Source organism: Myxine glutinosa, chromosome 4 (assembly GCF_964187855.1).
Source record: "Myxine glutinosa chromosome 4, kmMyxGlut1.1, whole genome shotgun sequence".
NCBI classification, from domain to species: Eukaryota; Metazoa; Chordata; class Myxini; order Myxiniformes; family Myxinidae; genus Myxine; species Myxine glutinosa.
Window position 1 is genome coordinate 153,191,897 of NC_136264.1, and position 23,726 is coordinate 153,215,622.

The 23,726-nt window shown below is 43.1% G+C and overlaps 1 protein-coding gene and 1 long non-coding RNA gene across 4 annotated transcripts in view; one reads left to right on the plus strand and one right to left on the minus strand.

Moving 5' to 3' along the window:
- Positions 1–20,279, minus strand: part of LOC137425426 (AF4/FMR2 family member 3) — a 232,478-nt gene extending 212,199 nt beyond the window's left edge. Inside the window, exon 1 of the mRNA XM_078776641.1 lies at positions 20,075–20,279. Within this exon, the coding sequence (XP_078632767.1) occupies positions 20,075–20,091 (17 nt within the window). The 5' untranslated portion in view covers positions 20,092–20,279. The remainder of the gene's footprint in view (positions 1–20,074) is intronic.
- Positions 20,280–20,437: 158 nt separating this feature from the next.
- Positions 20,438–23,726, plus strand: part of LOC137425429 (uncharacterized) — a 61,078-nt gene continuing 57,789 nt past the window's right edge. The window contains exon 1 of one of the 3 annotated variants that reach the window (XR_010984117.2): positions 20,438–20,481. This is a non-coding gene — a long non-coding RNA (uncharacterized LOC137425429). The other 2 variants (XR_010984118.2, XR_010984116.2) reach the window with 2 other exon arrangements.

The window sequence follows — 23,726 nt, forward strand, 5'->3', positions numbered from 1 at the left end:
GTCCATAACTTCGAGATATCGTGCTATACTGTATATATAGCTTTTTACCCTCCACATTCAGTGCCGGAGGCAACAAGACAGAGCATTTAGCAATGCAAAGCCTCACTGTGGTTTGTAGATTACAGCAGATCTGAGAACTACTGCAGACACACTCACTAACTGACACACAATACTGTCACAATAGCTTTTTGTATTCAGCAAATAAATCACCCAATAAATTCCCACATCCATGTATACTATGATAAATACATTGGAAATGGTTCACAAATTGTAAAAGTCAACCTGTCTCATCATTAAGTCACAAGCCTGGTGTTGGCTAAGCGGTTAGGGTGCAGGCTTGGAATCCTAGGATCCTGAATTCGAATCCTGGTCGATCGTTGAATTAACACCAGGGGGGTTGACTGAGCCTGTCATCCTTCCGAGGTCGGCAAATTCAGTACCAGCCCACTGGTAATTGGGGCACTGCATCAGCGGCACAAACGTGCTTCCAGAAGAATGATGCAAACCCGCAGCCACAGGCTGCATACGAAACAACAACATTATGTCACAGAGTCGCACACTATCATTATTATGTCACGCTGTTAGTAACGGTCACTCACAGACAAACCTCTTTACAAAAAGTAGTGATAAAAAAGTATAACCCTAGACAACAACCCATAGGCATAGATGTACAGACGAATACATGATGAAGAGAGGTCACAAAGGAGAAAACACATGAGTATCCGTCCTAACTTGGACGTAATGCACATTCCAAAGGAGTAAAAAACAAACAAAAAAAAAAACTTGTAGTTAAATTCGACATTTAAAAAATCTTATTGACAAATCAGACAACATTGGCGAACTGTGTCTAATACCGGTTGGGCAGACTCGTTAAGCCTGTAGGCCTTGGGGCATAAAACAAACTACAGGCAGTAGGGGAAAATACACTCACGAATAGATGTGGATAACTTGGACATCATCCGGATTCAAAGTAATACATCAACGCAAGATTCAATAATTAGATGTAAAAAATAAAAACTTCTAATAACTTTAGGCTACTTGGGCACAATAGAAAAGTAGGCAGCCAAAGGACACTGTTAAAGTTGGTTTGCATCCACCTTGTGAAACCTGCATATGGACATAACAACCAATGACAGACACTTTTGGGAATGGACAAGGCAAGCAATTGATGCATTCAGACTTTGTCGATCGTGTAAACACTATGGAAGCAGAAAGATGCACCAGCAGAGCGCAGGATGGAAGGGAGTTTGAGGAGTATTGGAGGTATCTAGGGTAGAATAAATGATGTCGGACACATTGAATGTTAAAATAAGTGATAAACAGAAGGGCACTCTTCGACCGATATGCCTCTGCCCACATTATTACATCATTATAATACTTGTACAAAATTTGAATTAAATCCCTTCAGCTGTTCTCAAGTCATCACATTTTTACCTGACATGACCTCTGGCATTTGATGGCAAAATAGAATCAGTTCATCTTTGTATCACAATACATACTTTTACCAGGTTTAGTCAAAATCCCATCACTGGTTCACAAGTTAGCTCCGTAACAAAATTTTTACCTAATGGTCCCTCTGACCTTTGACCTCTTGACCCCATAATCTAACCAGTTCATCATTGCATAATTATACATACTGTACGTGTACCAAGTTCGACTTGGATCCCTTCAGCTGTTTTTAAGTTGTTGCAGTAACGAAAACATGCTGAATGGAGAAGGTGGATTAGACTCGGCAACGGTTGCTAGAGTGAGATGTGCATGGAAGAAGTTTCGGGAACTGAGTGGCGTGCTGATGAGGAGGGGAGTGTCGCTGAAGCTGAAGGGACAGGTGTATGCTGCATGTGTGAGAAGTGTTATGATTTATGGGAGCGAGACATGGGTAATGAACGTAGAGCAGCAACAAAGGCTGGAAAGGGTGGAAATGCGAATGGTTCGGTGGATGTGCGGAGTATCGTTGAGAGAGAGGAAGACAAATGATGAATTGCGAAAGATGATGGGAATAGAGCCTGTGATTGATGCTGTGAAGAGGAACAGGTTGAGATGGTTTGGACATGTGTTGAGGAAGGATGAAAGTGACTGGTTGAGAAGAGTGGTGGAAATCTATTTCTGGAATGGGTGGAATGGGTGGAATGGGTGGAATTGCTCACCAAATCTATTCATTCCAAAAAAAAATTCCATCTCTTATAGTGCATCTTTCATTCATTCCCTAAACTCTCCAGAACTCCACCCATCCTTCAGCATCCTCAAACGTATTTTTGACTCGAAGGTCGCAAGAAACTCATTTTGCAAGAAATGTTCGTTTCCCATTAATCGTACATTTTTCAAAATCCAATCTCACCCCTCCCCTCCAAATCTCCAAATCTTCCCCATCACCCATCCCTTTCAAATCTTCCCCCTTGCCCCTCCCCTCCAAATCTTCCCCATCACCCATCCCTTTCAGATCTCCCCCCTTGCCCCTTCCCTCCTAAACTCCCCCCACACCCCTCCCCTCTGAGACCCTCCCTCACTCCTCCCCTCCAAGACTCCCCTCTCACCCCTCCTCCTCAAAGCGTCCTCCCCGCTTCTTCCCCCTTCCAACTCTCACCTTCAGCTCCCTCAACCTTCTGCCTCACTCTTCCCCCTCCTCAAACAACACCTCACTGCGCCTCACCCAATCACCATCAAACCTTTTGTCCGCCCCATACTTCCCTTTCTCCAAGCTGTTCTGAAATCTCTGACGCACCTTCAACAGCTCTCCCTACCTCTTCCTCCTCTTCCACATCATACCGTACCGCCCCCCCCCCCTGTTCTGTATCCGATGCTCCCCCTTCCTCTTCTTTAACAGTATGGACCTCAAACATCCGGGGCCTTCACTCAAACTTGACTGATCTCTCCATACAGGTTGCTTCTGACAAACCAGACGTGATCTGCTTAACAGAAACTTTCCTACTTCATGATGTCTCTGACTCCTTGGTATCTCTCCCAGGTTACTCCCTCCTCCGGTATGATAGACCTGAGCCTCGTCCTGGAGGGGGGGTTGCTATCTTTATAAAAAACTCTCTTCCTCACTCGCCCTGCACTGCCCTCTCTCCACCTCACCCCCAGGAATACCTTTGGCTACGGCTTCCCCTTCGCTCCCACCTTTTGTTCATATGTGTGTTGTACTGTCCACCAAACAGTGATGACTCCATCTACATCTCGCTGTCTGATAACATGGACCAACTTCTATCTACCCATCCCAACTCTCTCTTCCTCATATGTGGTGATTTCAATTGTCACCATGCCAGTTGGCTGGGTGTGGGTACCTCTCTCACCAGCCATGGCTCTTCAGCAAAGGACTTCTGTGACTCACTGGGACTGACACAATCTGTCAATTTCCCGACCCGGATCTCAATCAACGGAGCATCTTCTCTTCTGGACTTGGTTATGACTAACTTCCCTGAAAATGTCTGCTGCTCTTCTTCTGCTCCAATCGGCTCATCTGATCATGTGCTTGTTAAAGTGGACATCTCTCTGACCATTCTCAGAGAGCCTCCTCAGCGTCGACGAGTCTGGCATTTCACTCAGGCCAACTGGCATGGTCTTCAAGCAGCCATCAATCATCTGGACTGGTCTCCCATCTCTACCGCCTCTGACATCAACTCATCCTGGGAATTCTTCCAAAGTAAACTGCTCTCTCTCATGCACAGATTTATCCCATCTCGTCTTCAGTTGTCATACCCTTCCTCCCGTCCATGGTACACGGAATCTTGTGGTGAGGCTATTGCCCAGAAACAACTTGCTTTCGTCTCCTGGAAAGCAAATCCAACGGAAGGAAATCTCATTTCCTTTCACAAAGCCCGAAACAAGTGTGTGTCCACCCTCAGGAGAGCCAGGAAACAATATCTCTCCGTTCTCAGGACAGAACTCTCTTATCTGTCTCCCTCTTCCAAATCCTGGTGGTGTCTGGTCAAATCTGTTTCTGGTGTTTGTTCCCCCTCCATCCCCTCCCTCACCTCAAACGGCCACACGGCTGACTCCGCGCGTGAAAAAGCTGAATGCCTCAACTCTGTGTTTGCCTCTAAATCTTGTGTCCCAAACCCATCCCTCTCTGTACCCACCGTACCCAGTTGTACCCAGTCGTACCCAGCTGCTCCTGGACTCTGTGTCCTTTCCTCCTGACAAGGTGGAAAAGTTTCTGTCAACCCTCGACTCTGATTCTGCAACTGGACCTGACGGCATCAGCCCACGGGTCCTAAAATCTTGTTCTCCCGCTCTTTCACTCCCTCTCTCTGTTCTCTTCACACTCTCTTTTGCTCAAGGTCATCTGCCATCTGCTTGGAAATCTGCCAACATCACCGCTTTGCACAAAAAAGGTGCAAAAACAGATCCCAGCAACTACAGACCAATCAGCCTTCTCTCAATTATCAGTAAAGTCATAGAATCCATCATTGCTTCAGATATGAAATCTTTCCTCCTCTCCAATGGCTTGATCTCTGATCATCAATTTGGTTTCAGACCTGGTCACTCTACTCCGGACATGCTGCTTCTGCTTTCTCAGCAATGGATGGAGGTCCTCAATGCCAAACAGGAAATTCGAGCTGTCTCCCTTGACATATCACGTGCCTTCGATACGGTCTGGCACCCCGCCCTGCTCACCAAACTCTCCTCTGTTGGTATCCATGGAAATCTCCACGCATGGCTGGCGGACTTCCTCTCTAGTCGTAGTCAACGTGTGGCGCTGAATGGGTTTCTCTCATCTCCTCTTCCTGTTCAGGCTGGAGTTCCCCAAGGCAGTGTTCTGGGCCCTGTGCTTTTTCTGGTCTTCATCAATGATCTCCCCGACTCTCTTGAAAATCGGCTCTATCTCTTTGCGGATGACTCTACTCTCTGTCGCTCCATTCTTCATCCCTCAGATCGACAGTCTGCAGCCTCCTCACTCTCTGCAGACCTGGACAAAATCACAGACTGGGCAAACAAGTGGAACATGTCTTTCAATCCTGACAAATCTCACACTCTTACAATGTCTCTCCGAAAGGACCGACTGGACAACCCTCCCATCTACTTTCTGAATAATCCTCTCCAAGAAGTTCTGTCACTCAAACTTTTGGGTCTCACTATCTGCCATGATCTTTCCTGGGAAAACCACATTTCAAATCTGGCCTCCAAAGCCAGTCGCCGACTGGGCATCCTCCGTCGTGCGAAGTCCTTCCTTGGCACACCTGAGCTCCTCACCACGTACAAGGCTTTCATCCGCAGCTCAATGGAATACTGCTCTCCCCTCTGGGCTGGCGCTCCTGCCTCACACCTAGCTCATCTTCACGCTGTTGAAAGCAAAGCATTCAGAATCATTGGAATCTCCCGCGATGAAGCTAACTCCAAGGGCCTTTCACTCACTCACCACAGGCAGGTTGGTGGTCTTTCCGTCTTCTACCGACTCCTCTCTGGCCTTGCCCCCCCAGCTCTCTCTGGGCTCTGTCCCGCAAATATTCCTACAGGTCGCACAAGATCTGCCTGCAACCCTCTTATGGTTAAACTGCCAAAATCAAGACTGTCTGCTCACCTTCACTCCTTCATTCCTCTTTTCTCCCGCCTCTGGAACAAACTCCCTCACTCTCTTCAATCCCACTCCACCCTCCAGGTCTTTAAAACAGCTGTTCACCACCATCTCTTATCTTCCCCCATCCAAAACCTTGATCTTTTCTATCCCCGATAATTTCACCCCAATTCCACTTTTTGAAATACCAACTTCTGACCTGGAAGTCCTTGGTGTCCTTGTGTTTTATACTTCTCCCACCCCCCACCCCCCCCACCCCTTCCCACGCCTCCTCCCCCCGAGCCCTCTCCCTCCCACACATCTCCCTGCTCTCAAATGTTGTGTGCTTCCCATTCTCTTGTCTTCCGCTCCCTCTTTTTATATATTTTGTTTGTCTGGTTGATTTGTTTGTGAAGTAAATGTCATGGGGGGTTCTGGAATGTCAGCTCTTTCACGAGCCTCGATTCAGTATACAAAAAAAAAAAAATAATAATAATAATGAATGTAGAAGGAAGTGGAGGACGGGGAAGACCGAGAAAGACTTGGCTAAAGATGGTGGAAGAAGAAATGCGGGCAAGGGGGGTTAACAAGGAGAGATGCAGAAAATATGGCAAAATGGAGAAGATTGTCATGGGGACCGCAAGGCTAACACCCGCTCTCGCAGGGAAAATGGCCTTAAAATGCATGTTGTTGTTGTTGCAGTAACGAAAACCTATCACGGATGGACAGACAGACGGACAGACAGCCGGAAGGGCAACCCAAAAACATAATGCCTCCGGCGACCTCGTCGTTGGAGGCATAAAAATGATCAAGTCAGCTCTGATAGCTGGTTCGAGCAAAATGAAAGATGAACTGACGGACCTCTTGCGTGAGAGTATTGACATTTAAAATGAGGCAAATGCCAAGTTACTGTAACATGATACTCAAATGGAACAAGTCACAAGCAAATGGAGTGATTGGGAAACAAACTGGAGGGAGTGAAAAGCCAAATGGCAATTCGTGAACATGCAGTTGAGCATTCCAGTCGGCTCGAGAGCTAGATAATCACCGAAAGAGAAAATGATAGTTCATGTCAGTGATGTACAGAAGAATGGAAGATTGAACAAGTGAGTAATGACAGTGTTGTGGTGAAAGAAAGTAAGGAAGGTTGCTGACTGGAATTTAGAAACATGGCTAATGATTTGAGGAATGAGGTTTCTCAATCCCACGAGAGGGAATAGATGTAATAAAAGGGTCATTGGATCAACTGTGGAATAGATGGCATCGTCGCATTAAATGGGTATGCTAAACTATGGAGGGAATCAATTCTGGGGAGAGACAGTGATTGATTGTGGAAGGAATACTTGGTGTTCATGTAGAGAAGCCATAAAAATAAATGTGTACAAAAAAAAACATATAAATAAATTTTTGCGTGTGGAGGAAACATCCAGAAGGGCAAAGAAGAAAATGTCAGGGAGAGTGAATGAATGAAGGATCGTTTTAAGGCCATTTTCCCTGCTGGAGCAGGGGTTAGCCTTGCGGGCCCCATGACAATCATGGTTCCCTGTTTGAGGCAATGTTTTTATGGCCGGATGCCCTTCCTGACGCCAACCCTTGGTCACGCTCTTACGTAGCGCAGGGATACGGTGTACACACCGTGATCATTCATCCCAGCAAGCTGGTACTCAATTTGCCGACCTCGGAAGGATGACAGGCTGAGTCAACCCCTCTGGCATTAATTCAGCGATCGACCGGGATTCGAACCCAGGATCCTAGAATCCCAAGCCGGCATGCTAACCGCTAAGCCAACACCAGGGCAATAGTAAGCAGAAATTTGAGAACTGGCTTGGCTGGCGAGAAGCAGAGTAATATCCTCAAGTAAGGTCACCCCGTTGCTTGACTTTGATGGAACGGGAAGCCTGGAGGCTTTCCTAACCATTTGAGTCCATTTTACAAATAAGTGCTCCTTTAATATTGGTAGATACTTTACGCAAAGCTGCTGCAGATGTGACATTAATGTGGTTTGAAAAGAGTGCATTATGAGCCAAGAAATAATCACTGCTCCAAATCACAATTTTGAGAGGGGTAAAATAATTAATTGATAAAGACGATTGGAAAATTGGAAATGGTGCCCAGAAATGAAACCACTCCTGGAATGGCTCGGGATATAGAGGAAGCCTGACATCATCACCTGCCTACAAATGCAAGGGGGAAGTTGGCATTTGAGATATTTGTCTGCTCTCCAAGATGAGATCAGGAGAAGGTGTTTAGGAGCTCCAGTGCTCTGCACATATTAACAGGATGGATGGTTCATGAGGCGGTCAGGTTGGCCACGCTGCAGAGACCAAGCTGACAAACCTAGTCCCTCCTGATTGGAAAAAAGTCAGAGGGAAAAATGAGGCGAGAAAAGGTAATGCGAGTGGTTAACCGGACTTAAATTCCATGGTCACAGAGATTGCCTTTTCTGGACTCCTGCTAAAAAATATGGCAAGATCGGGCCAAATAGAAAGATTCTGCCAGGTATATACAATAAGGGCAGCATCAGGTGGTTCATCCAGGCCTCCCCCAATCCCCTCTCCCCTCCCCCAAAACAGGTATTTCCTCTCTTTTCCGAAACTACACACACGATTTTGATGAAACTAGACCACACCCTTCATCACCCATGATGCACAAAATTTGTTCATAGCATTAAAAAAAAATATATATATATATATCAGGTTCTAAGAGAGTTGGAGGTTTGACCCTCCCTCCCCCCAAAATAGGTACAGTATTTGCTTTCTTCTCCGAAACTACACACACAATTTCAATGTAACGACCACACCTTCATTACCCATGATGTACCAAAGTTTGTTCACGGCACTAAAAATATCAGGGTCTGAGAGAGTCTGTGAGAGGTTTGAGTGACTGTTGCTCTTGATCCAGGTGAGGAGCTTCAGGACCTGCAGTCATATTGTTTTTACTAATTTGGGTATTTGGATGGTTGCAGTGCTATTTTTTCAGTATTTTGTATATATTGTTTTTTCTCGGTTTGTTTTTGTGTTTTTCACTTTTTCTCTGTTGCCATTTTCAAACTATTTCCTGGACTTATGTATTTTTAAACGAAATATATATTTTAAAATAATGTATTTGAAAGCTATTTTTTTATGACAGGCTATTTTTTCCAAAACTTTTTGTTTTTGTTCCAAAACTGGCTATTTAAAATATATTTTTTCATATGGAAAAAAATGGGAAAATACATAACATTGTATGTATTTCCCCTCAATTTTTCCTCTTGTTTTCAACAAGGGTACCCCTATTTTATTTTCTCAATGAACTCGTCCACCACCTCCCTCTCCAAGGGAGTTTTCCAACTAGCTAACTTAGATATTTGGCCAAAAAATCTGGACATAAACAATTTTTGGCAAGTTTGACCTCTTTCAGCAAGGAGAAATTCAACATCCATAGTGCTCTGAGTGACTCTTCTGCGTTCCTGTAACAAATAGTTCTCACACTACTTATTGGTCCTACATGAAGTACTTACTTTCTTGGTGAAGCATCCTTTCAGTGTGACGGTTGAACAATTACTGCACCGAGAATATTCGCTCACAGGAACAGTTTATGGGCATGATGAACGATGATAATCTGAAAGTTAAAGTTCTAAAGCTAAACTATGATCACCAGTTCTGGTGTTCAGTTGCTAGCAAATACTCACTATAACCACCTTTAGAGGCCATTTTTCCCCGCAAGCGGGGGTTGGCCTTTTTCGGGAACCGTGGTTGTTGTTGTTTTTTTGGTCCCCTTTTTGAAGCAATGTTTTACGGCCGGATGCCCTTCCTGACGCCAACCCTTTTTGCCGCCTTTAGCGACAAACAGGGAATTACCAGTGAACTGGTACTCAATTAGCCGACCTCGGAAGGATGACAGGCTGAGTCAACCCCCCTGGCGTTAATTCAGCGATCGACCGGGATTCGAACCCAGGATCCTAGGATCCTAAGCCGGCACCCTAGCCGCTAGCCCAACACCAGGGTTAAAAATGGCTGAAATTACCCGTAGAGTCCTTCTGCTGTGCTCGTCGTCCCGTCTGCCAGCAATAGTTTGTGGACGTTAAAGAGCTCAGTATCTTGTGAAGAGTTATCGAATTATCACCAGTACCCTGGAATAATGAATGAATATGAATGATCGTTTTAAGGCCATTTTCCCCGCTAGAGCAGGGGTTAGCCTTGTGGGCCCCATGACAATCATGGTTCCCTGTTTGAGGCAATGTTTTTTATGGCCGGATGCCCTTCCTGACGCCAACCCTTGGTCATGCTCTTCGATGCGCAGGGATACGGTGTACCTATTCTAAATCGGGGTACACACCATGATCATTCATCCCAGCAAGCTGGTACTCAGTTTGCCGACCTCGGAAGGATGACAGGCTGAGTCAACCCCCCTGGCGTTAATTCAGCGATCGACCGGGATTCGAACCCAGGATCCGAGGATCCCAAGCCAGCACCCTAACCGCTAAGCCAACACCAGGCTCACCAGTACCCTGGACAAATTCCAAATTAATGCTCTAACTTACAAGGGGGTTGGTACTTCACTTCGTGGTACTTCATAGCCACGCTCCCAGCAATCATGCAAACAGCAGCCACAGACTGCTTACTTAATTAATGAGTTACCCCTCTGTCACTCAGTTCAGATCACATAATGGTTCAGCAGCACCAAAGTCTGCAACCAAATTTATTCCACAAGGCCATGTTAATGGGAAGAGGACCAAATTGATCTGCCTACCCAAACAATAATTCATGCCGATTACTCTATCTCTGGATTATTATCCATGTTGCTCCCTCCACCACACCCTCATCCTTTGGCTTTCCTGGGATGAAAGGCATAAAGCATAAAACAGATTTTGTCCAAATCAGCAATATTTAATGCAACGATGCCATCTATTCCTGAATTGTTCTCATGCTCGTGTACTGAAAATTACGACTGCATCAACAATAAACGCTGTAATAGTGATTATGGAAAGCTTTTGAAACTAAAACTTAAAAAAAAAAAATTAACATGGATAAAAATAAAACATAACTGCTTGCAGCATTGATTTTTTGCAATGAAGCCAAAGTGGTATGGTGCTTTTAAAATGAGACAGTAATCACGTGACAGAGGTGCATAGCTGATGTTTGAGCATGTTAACACCTTCATGCACATATAAAAAGTCCACTACAATTCAAGCAACCACAGGAGCCTTATATGCATTCTGAAAAATAAAGAAAAGAAAAAAACTAAAGGGAAAATATATATTCCATGAAGATAGCCAACTATTTTATGATATCCATGAATAATTGTACAATGCACAGTATTTATTATATGTGAAAGCATTCTAATACAAGAACGATTGTGCTTCTTGCACAATATCATTTTAGTATACCTACTCCAGTACCAGATCATTGATTCTGATGTACCATACTTTGTTTACAGTGTCATTGCTGCCAAGGCATTTTCTTAGCAAGGGTTATACTGGGTGGGTTGCCATTGCCTGACCCAGCAGTGGTTAGGGTAGGAATTTGGATTTTGGCCAGGGTGCGGACGATAACTCGCCTACTCTTCGGGAAGGAAACCGTGGTATCCTTATCGTCCACCGACTGATGCTGGCAAATGCGACGCACAGTTTAAAATCCATCTGAGGGAGGGCACGCCCATTGCCTGCGGAACACCAGGATGGCAGTCTATAGCTGGGTCAGGATTCAAACCCAGGCTCGACAGCTTGGAAGTGAGTGTGTACCTCAAGGAATCCTGGCAAACCCCTCACCTACCTTCCCCCCAGTACCAGAACAAAGGTTAAAAAGAATGATGCAGTGTTTGCTATTCACAATTTAGAGAGAAGCAAAACAGGCATGCAACATGAGGTCACTCAGTATAGCGACATGACCCATTTGATTAATTTAACCGCAAATTATAATAGAAAGCAACGCATGTTTAAGGCTTGTGTGACGCAATTGCATTGCTACATCGGAGATCCTGGATCAAGTGTTCTTGTAATCTTGCATCTACTACTGGCTGTTGCAGCAGGACTCTTATCGAAACTGCCAGAGACATCTCGGCTTTCTTCAATGACATACATACGAGCGCCTGCCTAATCAATCCACAGCCTCTTCGTCAAGGTCCGATTCATCACCAGATTCATCAAAAAGCCCTTTATGTCTCAGGACGTTTTCTGTTCACTGTTCCAAAAGTTCGCCATTTATCCACAATAAGGAATCAAAAATTTATATACACCATTATAAGCTTGCAAATTCAGTGCGCAATTGTCTTAACGAGACATGAACAGTCACAAATCATAACTGGTTTTATGCATCCAGTTTTTGACGACAGTGCCAAATGGTGCCAAAAACTACAAGGAAGAATGTATACAGATTTCCAAACACAAATTAACAAACAAACACTGCTTTGGCAAGACAATGGCAGACTTCCCTGCACAGCACTTGCGGGCTGCTTGCGCATCACCGTTTGGGAAATACTGTGGAGTGAACATCAGATAGAAACAGTCCGTTCGTGTGAATTCATTGCAGGAATTTCTCAGATTGCAGACTCATGGAAATGCAGTCTTCGAACGTCATCTTGCCAAAGAAGTTATCAACTGGTTGTGACGTGACCAGTATGTCATTGAAGGAAAATGAAACGCAGTGTTGCACGGTGTCAGCCAACAGATACAAACCAAAGATTTTGAAAATGAAAAAAAAAAAAATACATGGTGGAGATTGGGTTAAATGTCCTTAAAAGGGTTCCAAAGGATAAACAAGAAAGATGTCGAGCATAGCACGATATGTTCGAAATCCAACTAAACATTAGTTGCCATGGAAACAGCAATTTGGCAATTTGGAAAATTTGACCTTTCAAATGTTTTTACATGATCGTTATTATGCACAAGTTTGGCTAATAAATTTTCTAATTGTGGCCCAATAAGTGTTTTGCATGTTCTGGATGCCAGCAACCTTGACCTTTGATTAAATTTGACCAAAGTTTACTCACATATACGTACAAAATAAGCTGTGTACGTTTCAATTCGATATCCTCACAAAAAAATCGATAATCGATAATCTAAAATTCGATAATCAAAAACTTTTATGCTAATAATAAATTCACAAAAAGTCCCATTTGATTATAATAGGGTGAAATTGTTGTCTTGGAAACCGTTGGCATATAAAAACTGCGACATCGATTGTTCTGATTTTTGGTGAAGAGTAACAAACACACAAACACTTGAAATGATTTGTAAGATAAGGAGAAGGACCACTCCTTTCACGTCGTCGGACACATATAGTAAGGGAAACATATGAAAATATGTTAACTAAATTGTTACCAAAACATTTCTTCACCAATATGTTTGTAAAGGTGTGTAATAACATGTGTTAAAATGTTGAAGGTCAACTCCCGTGGGAAACCCAGAAAAAAAGCTGTTGAATTCGGGTACCGAAAAATTATTTTCGAGAATTTTTATTTTTTTAAATCGGCCCTTAAGTAACTTATGAGGGGTCAAATAAGGGTTTTTCATGATTCTGAGTTGATTGTTAACATTTATATTTCACCACAGACACTCCTTTGTGGAAAAATAATTTCTAAATATATCTCATTTTCTACTTTGCAGGACATGGAGTCTAGCAATATGGATGAAGACGTTACTCCACCTGTGCTCAATTGCTTCATCTGTGCACGCTCGGATACACCAGCTGAAAGGCTCATACAGGCAACTCCAAAGGGATACTCAACTTTATTGAAACAAGCAGAAACTGTCGAAAATGTTACTGTTGTGGAACGTATGAAGGAGGCTCAAAAGGAAGGAAAACTGAGGTACCACCAGAAGTGTAAAAATGATCTGTACAACAACTTTGTTGCAACCACCAAGAAGTCAGCTCAAGCATCAAAGGCAGAGAAAGAGTCATCAAAGTTGAAGAGAAGACGCACTACTTGTGAGTTCAGTTCATCAACTGGCTGCAGTTCTAGAAGATCACAGTCAGTTGACCTCCTGTATAAGGATGTATGCATTCTTTGCAACCAACCAGCCCAGCTCTACAAAAATAATCCAGCACAAGCTAGAAAGAAATACAGAGTGCCAGATAATTTGACTGCAGATACACTGAAGGCAAGCTTGCTGAAGACAGCACGGAGTCGCGGGGACGTCTGTCTTGACAATCGGTCTCAAGAACATCTGAAGGCTTGCAGGAACAAGTGTCAGCTGACTATCGATGTCAGTCATACTGTGTGTGGTGGGGTATGACTTTGGACCTAAATCAATCAAGGCAATATCATTGGATATGAACTTGAGTGCCGTCTTTATGATCTGAGTCTTCTCATCTCCATGGTCAAGATTAGCATGATGCTCTCGCAGAATATTGTCGGTGCCATCTTTGAGACAGAGTACATCTGCCCTTCTTTCCTGTGTTGTGAAATACAAGGTGTCTTCGTATTTCTCTAGAAGTTTTATCTTTAGCCAATGCTTTGAATAAGAAAGGCTCTTCTCTGGTGACTGATCAAACTCCTGCAGCTTTTCATGGACTTGGTCCATGTTCATTACCCCATGCTCTAATTCTGAGTCTAACCATTCGCAGAATTCAATAAAAACTGCCTCTTGCTCCTCATCAATACTCCTCTGTCCTCTCTTCCTTTTTCCTTCCTCATCAGTCTTGGACAAACTGTCACCTCTCGCAAACATAAGTTTGCATCGCAAATGGTACAGTGTTTCTTCTGCTACCAAGTCGTTGATCCCTTCCAGGCGTCCAGTGACTTCAGTGCCCCAGTCATCCCTGCGACTTCGTGCTGTCTTCAGCAAGCTTGCCTTCAGTGTATCTGCAGTCAAATTATCTGGCACTCTGTATTTCTTTCTAGCTTGTGCTGGATTATTTTTGTAGAGCTGGGCTGGTTGGTTGCAAAGAATGCATACATCCTTATACAGGAGGTCAACTGACTGTGATCTTCTAGAACTGCAGCCAGTTGATGAACTGAACTCACAAGTAGTGCGTCTTCTCTTCAACTTTGATGACTCTTTCTCTGCCTTTGATGCTTGAGCTGACTTCTTGGTGGTTGCAACAAAGTTGTTGTACAGATCATTTTTACACTTCTGGTGGTACCTCAGTTTTCCTTCCTTTTGAGCCTCCTTCATACGTTCCACAACAGTAACATTTTCGACAGTTTCTGCTTGTTTCAATAAAGTTGAGTATCCCTTTGGAGTTGCCTGTATGAGCCTTTCAGCTGGTGTATCCGAGCGTGCACAGATGAAGCAATTGAGCACAGGTGGAGCAACGTCTTCATCCATATTGCTAGACTCCATGTCCTGCAAAGTAGAAAATGAGATATATTTAGAAATTATTTTTCCACAAAGGAGTGTCTGTGGTGAAATATAAATGTTAACAATCAACTCAGAATCATGAAAAACCCTTATTTGACCCCTCATAAGTTACTTAAGGGCCGATTTAAAAAAATAAAAATTCTCGAAAATAATTTTTCGGTACCCGAATTCAACAGCTTTTTTTCTGGGTTTCCCACGGGAGTTGACCTTCAACATTTTAACACATGTTATTACACACCTTTACAAACATATTGGTGAAGAAATTTTTTGGTAACAATTTAGTTAACAGATTTGTGAAATATCTCATAAAATGCCCTTACTAATAGCACTGCCGAGGCAGTTTTTCCTTGGCTCGGGGGCACAACACTGGACGGGTCGCCACTCTGACAAAGGATACTCGAATGGCTCATTCTTCCGAGTAAGCTGGTACTGATTTTGCCAACATCGGAAGGATTCCAAGCTGAGTAAACCCACCTGGTGTTATTTTGACGGCATAGCAGGGACTCAAATTCAGGACGCTAAGGTCTTAAGCCAGCCACCTTAACTGTGAAGTCAAAACCGGCTTTCATAAAGAGAACTAGAATGGCACTAAGTAGAGCGCATACCTCCACCAGGTTTTGCATCCCACTAAGAGGTCAGACCTGCATCCGGACCTTAAAAAGATCTAATCTGATTGTTCTCATCACCGAAACAACTCAGCTATCAAGTTTTGTCAAAACTCTTCCAGAAATATGAGATATCGTGCTATATGTCGTACTTGGCCCTATCTCTCAATGTGGAATAATCACTTTTCATATCCAGATTCGGATTGGGATTGGGATCTTCAGCAAAATCTAATCATTTTGTCCATGTCAAACACCCAACCTCTCCAAAATCCGCCCACAACCTTTTGGGATATCCTGCCCACAGACAAACAAACAGACAGACAGAGAGACGTGAAAACATAACCACCAGACACCTTCAGTGGCGGAGGTAACAAGTTTAACAAGCATTACGCCTAGGTCCCCCATCGGGGAAGTGATGTGAGTTGACAAAGTGGAAGATGCAGAAAACATGCTATGATATGATATTTCGCTCACAAGGTTCAGACATACATGGAGGCGGCCATCTTGGATTTTGACGTGGCGACCCAATTTTCAATAGCGTTCTTCCTTATGCCTAGATACACCCACACACCAGATTAGAAGTTGGTACTTCGCTTATTTTTCAAGATATTTTGCTCACAACGTTCAGACATACATGGGGGCGGCCATCTTGGATTTTGACGTGGCGACCCAATTTTCAATAGCGTTCTTCCTTATGCCTAGATACACCTACACACCAGATTAGAAGTTGGTACTTCGCTTATTTTTCAAGATATTTCGCTCACAAGGTTCAGACATACATGGCATCAGACATACATGGCGGAGGCCATCTTGGATTTTGACGTGGGTTGCACCAACACACCAAATTCGAATGCGGTCCTTCGCTTACGCACGCACGCACGCACGCAAACACGCACGCCCGGACGGACGGACACACGGATGGAGGGGAAAACCATAGTCCCCCTTTCGCTCCGCTGTGCGACGGGGGACAACTAGAACGGCACTCGGTAGAGCACATACCTCTGCCAGGCTGAGCAGTTTATGGTTTGTATCCCACCAATAGGCCGAATCTGGATTCGAACCTGAACCAAAATCGAATCGGCTTGTTCTTGTCGCCTAATTAACTCGTCCACCAAATATATTCATAACGCGTCCACAACTTTTTAAAATACCTTATATATCGCTTTTCACCTGATCTCTCAATGGTGAAGAATCACTTCAAAAATTAAATAATTCTCATATCCGAATCCATATTCAGATATTCACTAAGATTGAATCGATTCTGTCTCGTCAGACACCCAACCGGTCCACCAAGTTTGGTCCGAATCTGTCCATAACTTTTTGAGATATCCTGCTATATATCATTTTTGGCCCTATCACCCAATGGTGAAGAATCACTTAAAAACTATAGTAGCCGGATCCGAATCCGGATCTTCACCAAAATCTAAGCATTTCCTCCTTGTCACATACCCAACCTCTCCACCAAATTTCGTCCAAATCGTTGCCCAACTTCTTGAGATATCTTGTTCACAAACAAACAAACAAATAAATATGTCGTGCGGAGCACGATACTTGCAAAACCCCTAAAATAGGTTGTTGGCCTATGATGACCTCAAAAATAATTGTTGGTTAATTTCAGTGACTTGGCATGAAAATCCTCTTAAAATTTCAAGTCAATTGGATGAAAATTGAGGATTTTAGAAATCTGACCTGTGTTGAGCTCTTGGCCTATGTTGACCTCAAAATACTTGGTGGTTAAATTCAGTGTCCAGATATGAAAATCCTCTTCAAATTTCCAAGTCAATCGGATGAAAATTGGGGATTTTAGAAATTCGGCCTATGTTGACCTTTTGACCTATGTTGACCTAAAATATAATTGGTGGTTGAATTCAGTAAGCGGATATGCAAATCCTCTTAAAATTTCAAGTTAATCGGATAAAAATTGAGGATTTTAGAAATTTGATAAAGTGGGTGGCCTTTGGCCTATGTTGACCTATTGACCTTTTGACCCCAAAAACAATAGGCTTCTTTCTTATGACCAACTTTACCATTTGGTGAAGTTTAGTGAAGATCGGTTGAAACTTGTCACCTGTAGGCGACTGATATACAAACAGACAGACAGACAAATAGACAGACAGACAGACAGAATAACGCACAAGACCGACCAATCAATATACTTGAAAAATCTTCGATTTTCACAAGCAACAATCAGACAGACAGGGATGAAAACATAACCTCCATCCACCTTTGGTGGCGAAGGTAAATATCTTATTAACAATGCTGTCCGATCACATCCTTCTTGAAAACTAAAAGGTCACAAGCTAATACTCTTTGGGGAGACATTAAAATAATGTTAATCCGTAGATGTTCAATTACATTTTAAAGAGAAGTAATAATAATTAAGATGGCTAATCATGCTTACAACGATCCTTAAGCATGCAACAGGAAACGTAAACGACCGTGAATAATAATAACGAACATTCGTACCTATGGTCTGTGTCGGAGTGGCGACCCGTCCAGGATGGTAACTCCAACCAAGAAAATGATGATGATCATTAATTAATGAGTTAATATCTGTCATCAGCACCGACTTGATAGTAGGAGGAAGAAGAAGTAACAAAGCAAACCAAAATTCAGCACATTCGACTTAAATCGGATTTACCAAATGCCCCCTCCTGCCCTCCGCGGAAACACCTTGGATTGTCACCAGCCCTGACAACCACTGGACAAACCCTCATTCTGGGAGATGATGACCCAATTTCAAAATGTGCTGTGGGTTCTTAGTCTGACCTCAGAGGTTAAAAGTGGCCAGCAAGGTGAGCTGCTTCTGAGATTTGATGATGATGATGATCTGACTTTCGTGATGTGATGATCTGACTTTCTATCCTTCACCTCACACCCGAATAATGTATTGATCAATAGGTTTTTAAAAAAACAAAAAAAACAACGACCATTTAGTTGACACTGCAAATCAATCAGACATATCAAAGGCTAACATTTTGATAACGTTTCATGAAGAAATGCAGGGCAAAGGCTGCAAACGATGTCATCTTTCACTTGTTTGCCTCAAGCAGCCCCCCCTCAAGCAGCCCCCTCAAGCAGCCCTCCTCAAACAGTCCACCTCAAACAGTCCTCCTCAAGCAACCCTCCTCAAACAGTCCTCCTCAAACAGTCCTCCTCAAGCAGTCCTCCTCAAACAGTCCTCCTCAAACAGTCCTCCTCAAACAGTCCTCCTCAAACAGTCCTCCTCAAACAGTCCTCCTCAAACAACCCTCCTCAAACAGTCCTCCTCAAGCAGTCCTCCTCAAGCAGTCCTCCTCAAACAGTCCCCCTCAAGCAGTCCTCCTCAAACAGTCCACCTCAAACAGTCCTCCTCAAGCAACCCTCCTCAAACAGTCCTCCTCAAACAGTCCTCCTCAAGCAGTCCTCCTCAAGCAGTCCTCCTCAAACAGTCCCCCTCAAGCAGCCCTCCTCAAACAGTCCACCTCAAACAGTCCTCCTCAAGCAACCCTCCTCAAACAGTCCTCCTCAAACAGTCCTCCTCAAGCAGTCCTCCTCAAACAGTCCTCCTCAAACAGTCCTCCTCAAGCAGCCCCTCAAGCAACCCCCCTCAAGCAGCCCCTCTCAAGCAGCCCCCTCTCAAGCAGCCCCCTCTCAAGCAGCCCCCTCTCAAGCAGCCCCCCTCAAGCAGCCCCCCTCAAGCAGCCCCCCTCAAGCAGCCCCCTCTCAAGCAGCCCCCCCACCCTCAAGCAGCCCCTCCCCCTCAAGCAGCCCTTCTCAAGCAGCCTCCTCAAGCAGCCCCCTCAAGCAACCCCCCTCAAGCAACCCCCCTCAAGCAGCCCCCCTCAAGCATCCCCCCTCAAGCAGCCCCCCTCAAGCATCCCCCCTCAATCAGCCCCCCCCCCCCCACCCTCAAGCAGCCCCTCCCCCTCAAGCAGCCCCTCCCCCTCAAGCAGCCCCTCCCCCCCAAGCAGCCCCTCCCCTCAAGCAGTCCTCCTCAAGCAGCCCTCCTCAAGCAGCGAGACAGTGGGAATGCTCTCTCTGGATCCAAAGGCTCCTTATGAACTCTCCTCGTTCTCCTTATGAACCTAAAATGCGATCCTTCGACTATTGGGCAAATGCTCTTTTACCTCCAAACGTGGACGTAAAGGTAAAAGGGGCAAAGAGGGATTTTATGGGGGTCAGAGTGGGTAAAAATGAGAAAATCACACCAAGTATCAAGATAGCAGCAAGTATCGATTTAAAAACAGAAATAACATCAAGAACCTCAACAACAAATCGTGTCACTTACCAACTGTCTAATTCCATTTAAGGACCGTTTAATTTAATCAGCCTCGCTCATTATGGAGGGAGAGGTGAGGCTCCTGAACACAGATCTACTTTAATATAGATAGTTCATTTTCATTTACTGTAATCTATATATACCACGGCGACGGTCTGGATTTTTTAATGCTGTATTTTTTGTTAATTAAATTTAAACAGTGATGACACATCATGCGACAAGTGCTCTGAAAATATCAACCAGATCAACCTTACTCAGCTTCCACCTCCAATGGCAACAACAGAATCACCTACTCTTGTGCGGGTCTCACAGATGTGCAGTTGGAAGAAGAGGAAAAGAAGCGATGACGAGGAAAAACGAATAAATAAGGTACACAAACACACAGGAGGTCACCAACAGGCAGACAGACAAACAAGGTGGGGATACCGTACGTAGCGTACGCGTTCATGGTGTTTTGAAGCACGTCGCAGCACCTCCGCAAGTTCGTTCGTCGCACGTTACATGATGGCGGGACCGTGGGGCCGGAGCTGTGCAGCAGCGAGGAAGCGGTGTAGAAAATAGGTGGGAAAAGTCGAGGTGGCCGGGAGGAAAGTTTACTGCGAGGGCAGGTGCTCAACTCATGTCGCTTCACTTGGCCCACCAATCGGCCGTGTGGGCCGTGGCAACAGCGCGCCGCATTCTCATTGGTGCGCGACAACGCACGTCCCGCTCCCATTGGCTAATGGCGAAACGAAGGCGGGCCGAAGCCGTCGGCGTGAGATTGTCCGCGGCCGATTGGCCAATTTGGAGCGTGAGGGCGCGGCTTGTCCGAGGGACTCAATCGGCATTTAAACCGAAGGTATGTATGCGACTTTCGAGGTGAGTGAGTCATTGTGGCTTCGCGAACGCTCCGCAAATTATCGAGCGCGGTGAGTAAAGAGTTCTTAATTGGCATTTTCTCTCTGCAGCCGTTCCAGCCAACAGCTTCCCTGTAGTGTAAATCAATGCGCTGTGACCATGCGCAGGAAATGCACACGGTGCTTTGGACAGGCCGCTGGATTTCCAAATAAATAAATAAATAAAAACATTACGTGGCCAGAACTGTCTGTAAAGTAAAAAATCGTCAATGGAAAAAGGAAAATAAAAAATAGAAAAACGGCAAAGCACGATACCTGCAAAATCCATCCGATACCTGCACGATACCTGCAAAATCCATCCCTCCCCAACATCAAAAAAATTGCTATGGATACATCAAATTGTCCATTTCATTAAGATTAAAATCTTAATCAAAGCTCGAGTCAATGGGATTAAAATTTATGATCTTAAACAAAGCTCGGGTCAATGGGATTAAAATTGACGATCTTAATCAAAGCTCGGGTCAATGGGATTAAAATTTATGATCTTAAACAAAGCTCGGGTCAATGGGATTAAAATTGATGATCTTAATCAAAGCTCAGGTCAATGGGATTAAAATTGATGATCTTAATCAAAGCTCAGGTCAATCGGATTAAAATTTATGATCTTAAACAAAGCTTGGGGCAACGGGATTAAAATTGATCTTAATCAAAGCTCGGGTCAATGGGATTAAATTTGATGATCTTAATAAATGATCGGGTCAATGGGATTAAAATTGACGATCTTAATCAAAGCTCGGGTCAATGGGATTAAAATTTATGATCTTAAACAAAGCTTGGGGCAACGGGATTAAAATTGATCTTAATCAAAGCTCGGGTCAATGGGATTAAATTTGATGATCTTAATAAATGATCGGGTCAATGGGATTAAAATTGACGATCTTAATCAAAGCTCGGGTCAATGGGATTAAAATTTATGATCTTAAACAAAGCTTGGGGCAACGGGATTAAAATTGATCTTAAACAAAGCTCGGGTCAATGGGATTAAATTTGATGATCTTAATAATTTATTGATCGGGTCAATGGGATTAAAATTGATGATCTTAATAAAAGCTCGGGGCAACGGGATTAAAATTGATCTTAATCAAAGCTCGGGTCAATGGGATTAAATTTGATGATCTTAATAAATGATCGGGTCAATGGGATTAAAATTGACGATCTTAATCAAAGCTCGGGTCAATGGGATTAAAATTTATGATCTTAAACAAAGCTTGGGGCAACGGGATTAAAATTGATCTTGATCAAAGCTCGGGTCAATGGGATTAAATTTGATGATCTTAATAATTGATCGGGTCAATGGGATTAAAATTGATGATCTTAATAAAAGCTCGGGGAAACGGGATTAAAATTGATCTCAATCAAAGCTCGGGTCAATGGGATTAAATTTGATGATCTTAATAAATGATCGGGTCAATGGGATTAAAATTGATGATCTTAATCAAAGCTCGGGTCAATGGGATAAAAATTGATGATCTTAATCAAAGCTCGGGTCAATAGGATTAAAATTGATCTTAATCAAAGCTCAGGTCAATGGGATTAAAATTGATGATCTTAATAAAAGCTCGGGTCAATGGGATTAAAATTGATCTTAATCAAAGCTTTGGTCAATGGGATTAAAATTGATGATCTTAATAAAAGCTCGGGTCAATGGGATTAAAATTGATCTTAATCAAAGCTCGGGTCAATGGGATTAAATTTGATGATCTTAATAAATGATCGGGTCAATGGGATTAAAATTGATGATCGTAATAAATGCTTGGGGCAACGGGATTGAAATTGATCTTAATCAAAGCTCGGGTCAATGGGATTAAATTTGATGATCTTAATAAATGATCGGGTCAATGGGATTAAAATTGATGATCTTAATCAAAGCTTGGGTCAATGGGATAAAAATTGATGATCTTGATCAAAGCTCGGGGCAACGGGATTAAAATTGATGATCTTAATCAAAGCTCGGGTCAATGGGATTAAAATTTATGATCTTAAACAAAGCTTGAGGCAACCGGATTAAAATTGATCTTCATCAAAGCTCGGGTCAATTGGATTAAATTTGATGATCTTAATAATTGATCGGGTCAATGGGATTAAAATTGATGATCTTAATAAAAGCTTGGGGCAACGGGATTAAAATTGATCTTAATCAAAGCTCGGGTCAATGGGATTAAATTTGATGATCTTAATAAATGATCGGGTCAATGGGATTAAAATTGATGATCTTAATCAAAGCTCGGTTCAATGGGATAAAAATTGATGATCTTAATCAAAGCTCGGGTCAATGGGATAAAAATTGATGATCTTAATCAAAGCTCGGGTCAATGGGATTAAAATTGATCTTAATCAAAGCTCAGGTCAATGGGATTAAAATTGATGATCTTAATAAAAGCTCGGGTCAATGGGATTAAAATTGATCTTAATCAAAGCTTGGGTCAATGGGATTAAAATTGATGATCTTAATAAAAGCTCGGGTCAATGGGATTAAAATTGATCTTAATCAAAGCTCGGGTCAATGGGATTAAATTTGATGATCTTAATAAATGATCGGGTCAATGGGATTAAAATTGATGATCTTAATAAAAGCTCGGGGAAACGGGATTAAAATTGATCTTAATCAAAGCTCGGGTCAATGGGATTAAATTTGATGATCTTAATAAATGATCGGGTCAATGGGATTAAAATTGATGATCTTAATCAAAGCTCGGGTCAATGGGATAAAAATTGATGATCTTAATCAAAGCTCAGGTCAATGGGATAAAAATTGATGATCTTAATCAAAGCTCGGGTCAATGGGATTAAAATTGATCTTAATCAAAGCTCAGGTCAATGGGATTAAAATTGATGATCTTAATAAAAGCTCGGGTCAATGGGATTAAAATTGATCTTAATCAAAGCTTGGGTCAATGGGATTAAAATTGATGATGTTAATCAAAGCTCGGGTCAATGAGATTAAAATTGATTTTAATCAAAGCTCAGGTCAATGGGATTAAAATTGATGATTTTTCAGATGAAAATTGATATTAGGATTTTGACCTTGAGTTGACCTTTGACCTTTTGACCTCAAAAATAGTTTGTTTCCCGATTCAGTGATGCACTATGTAATTGCTGTTTAACTTTCAGTTGAATTGGATGAAAATTGATTTTTCAGATGAAAATTTATAATTTTGGAAGTTTTACCTTGAGTTGACCTTTGACC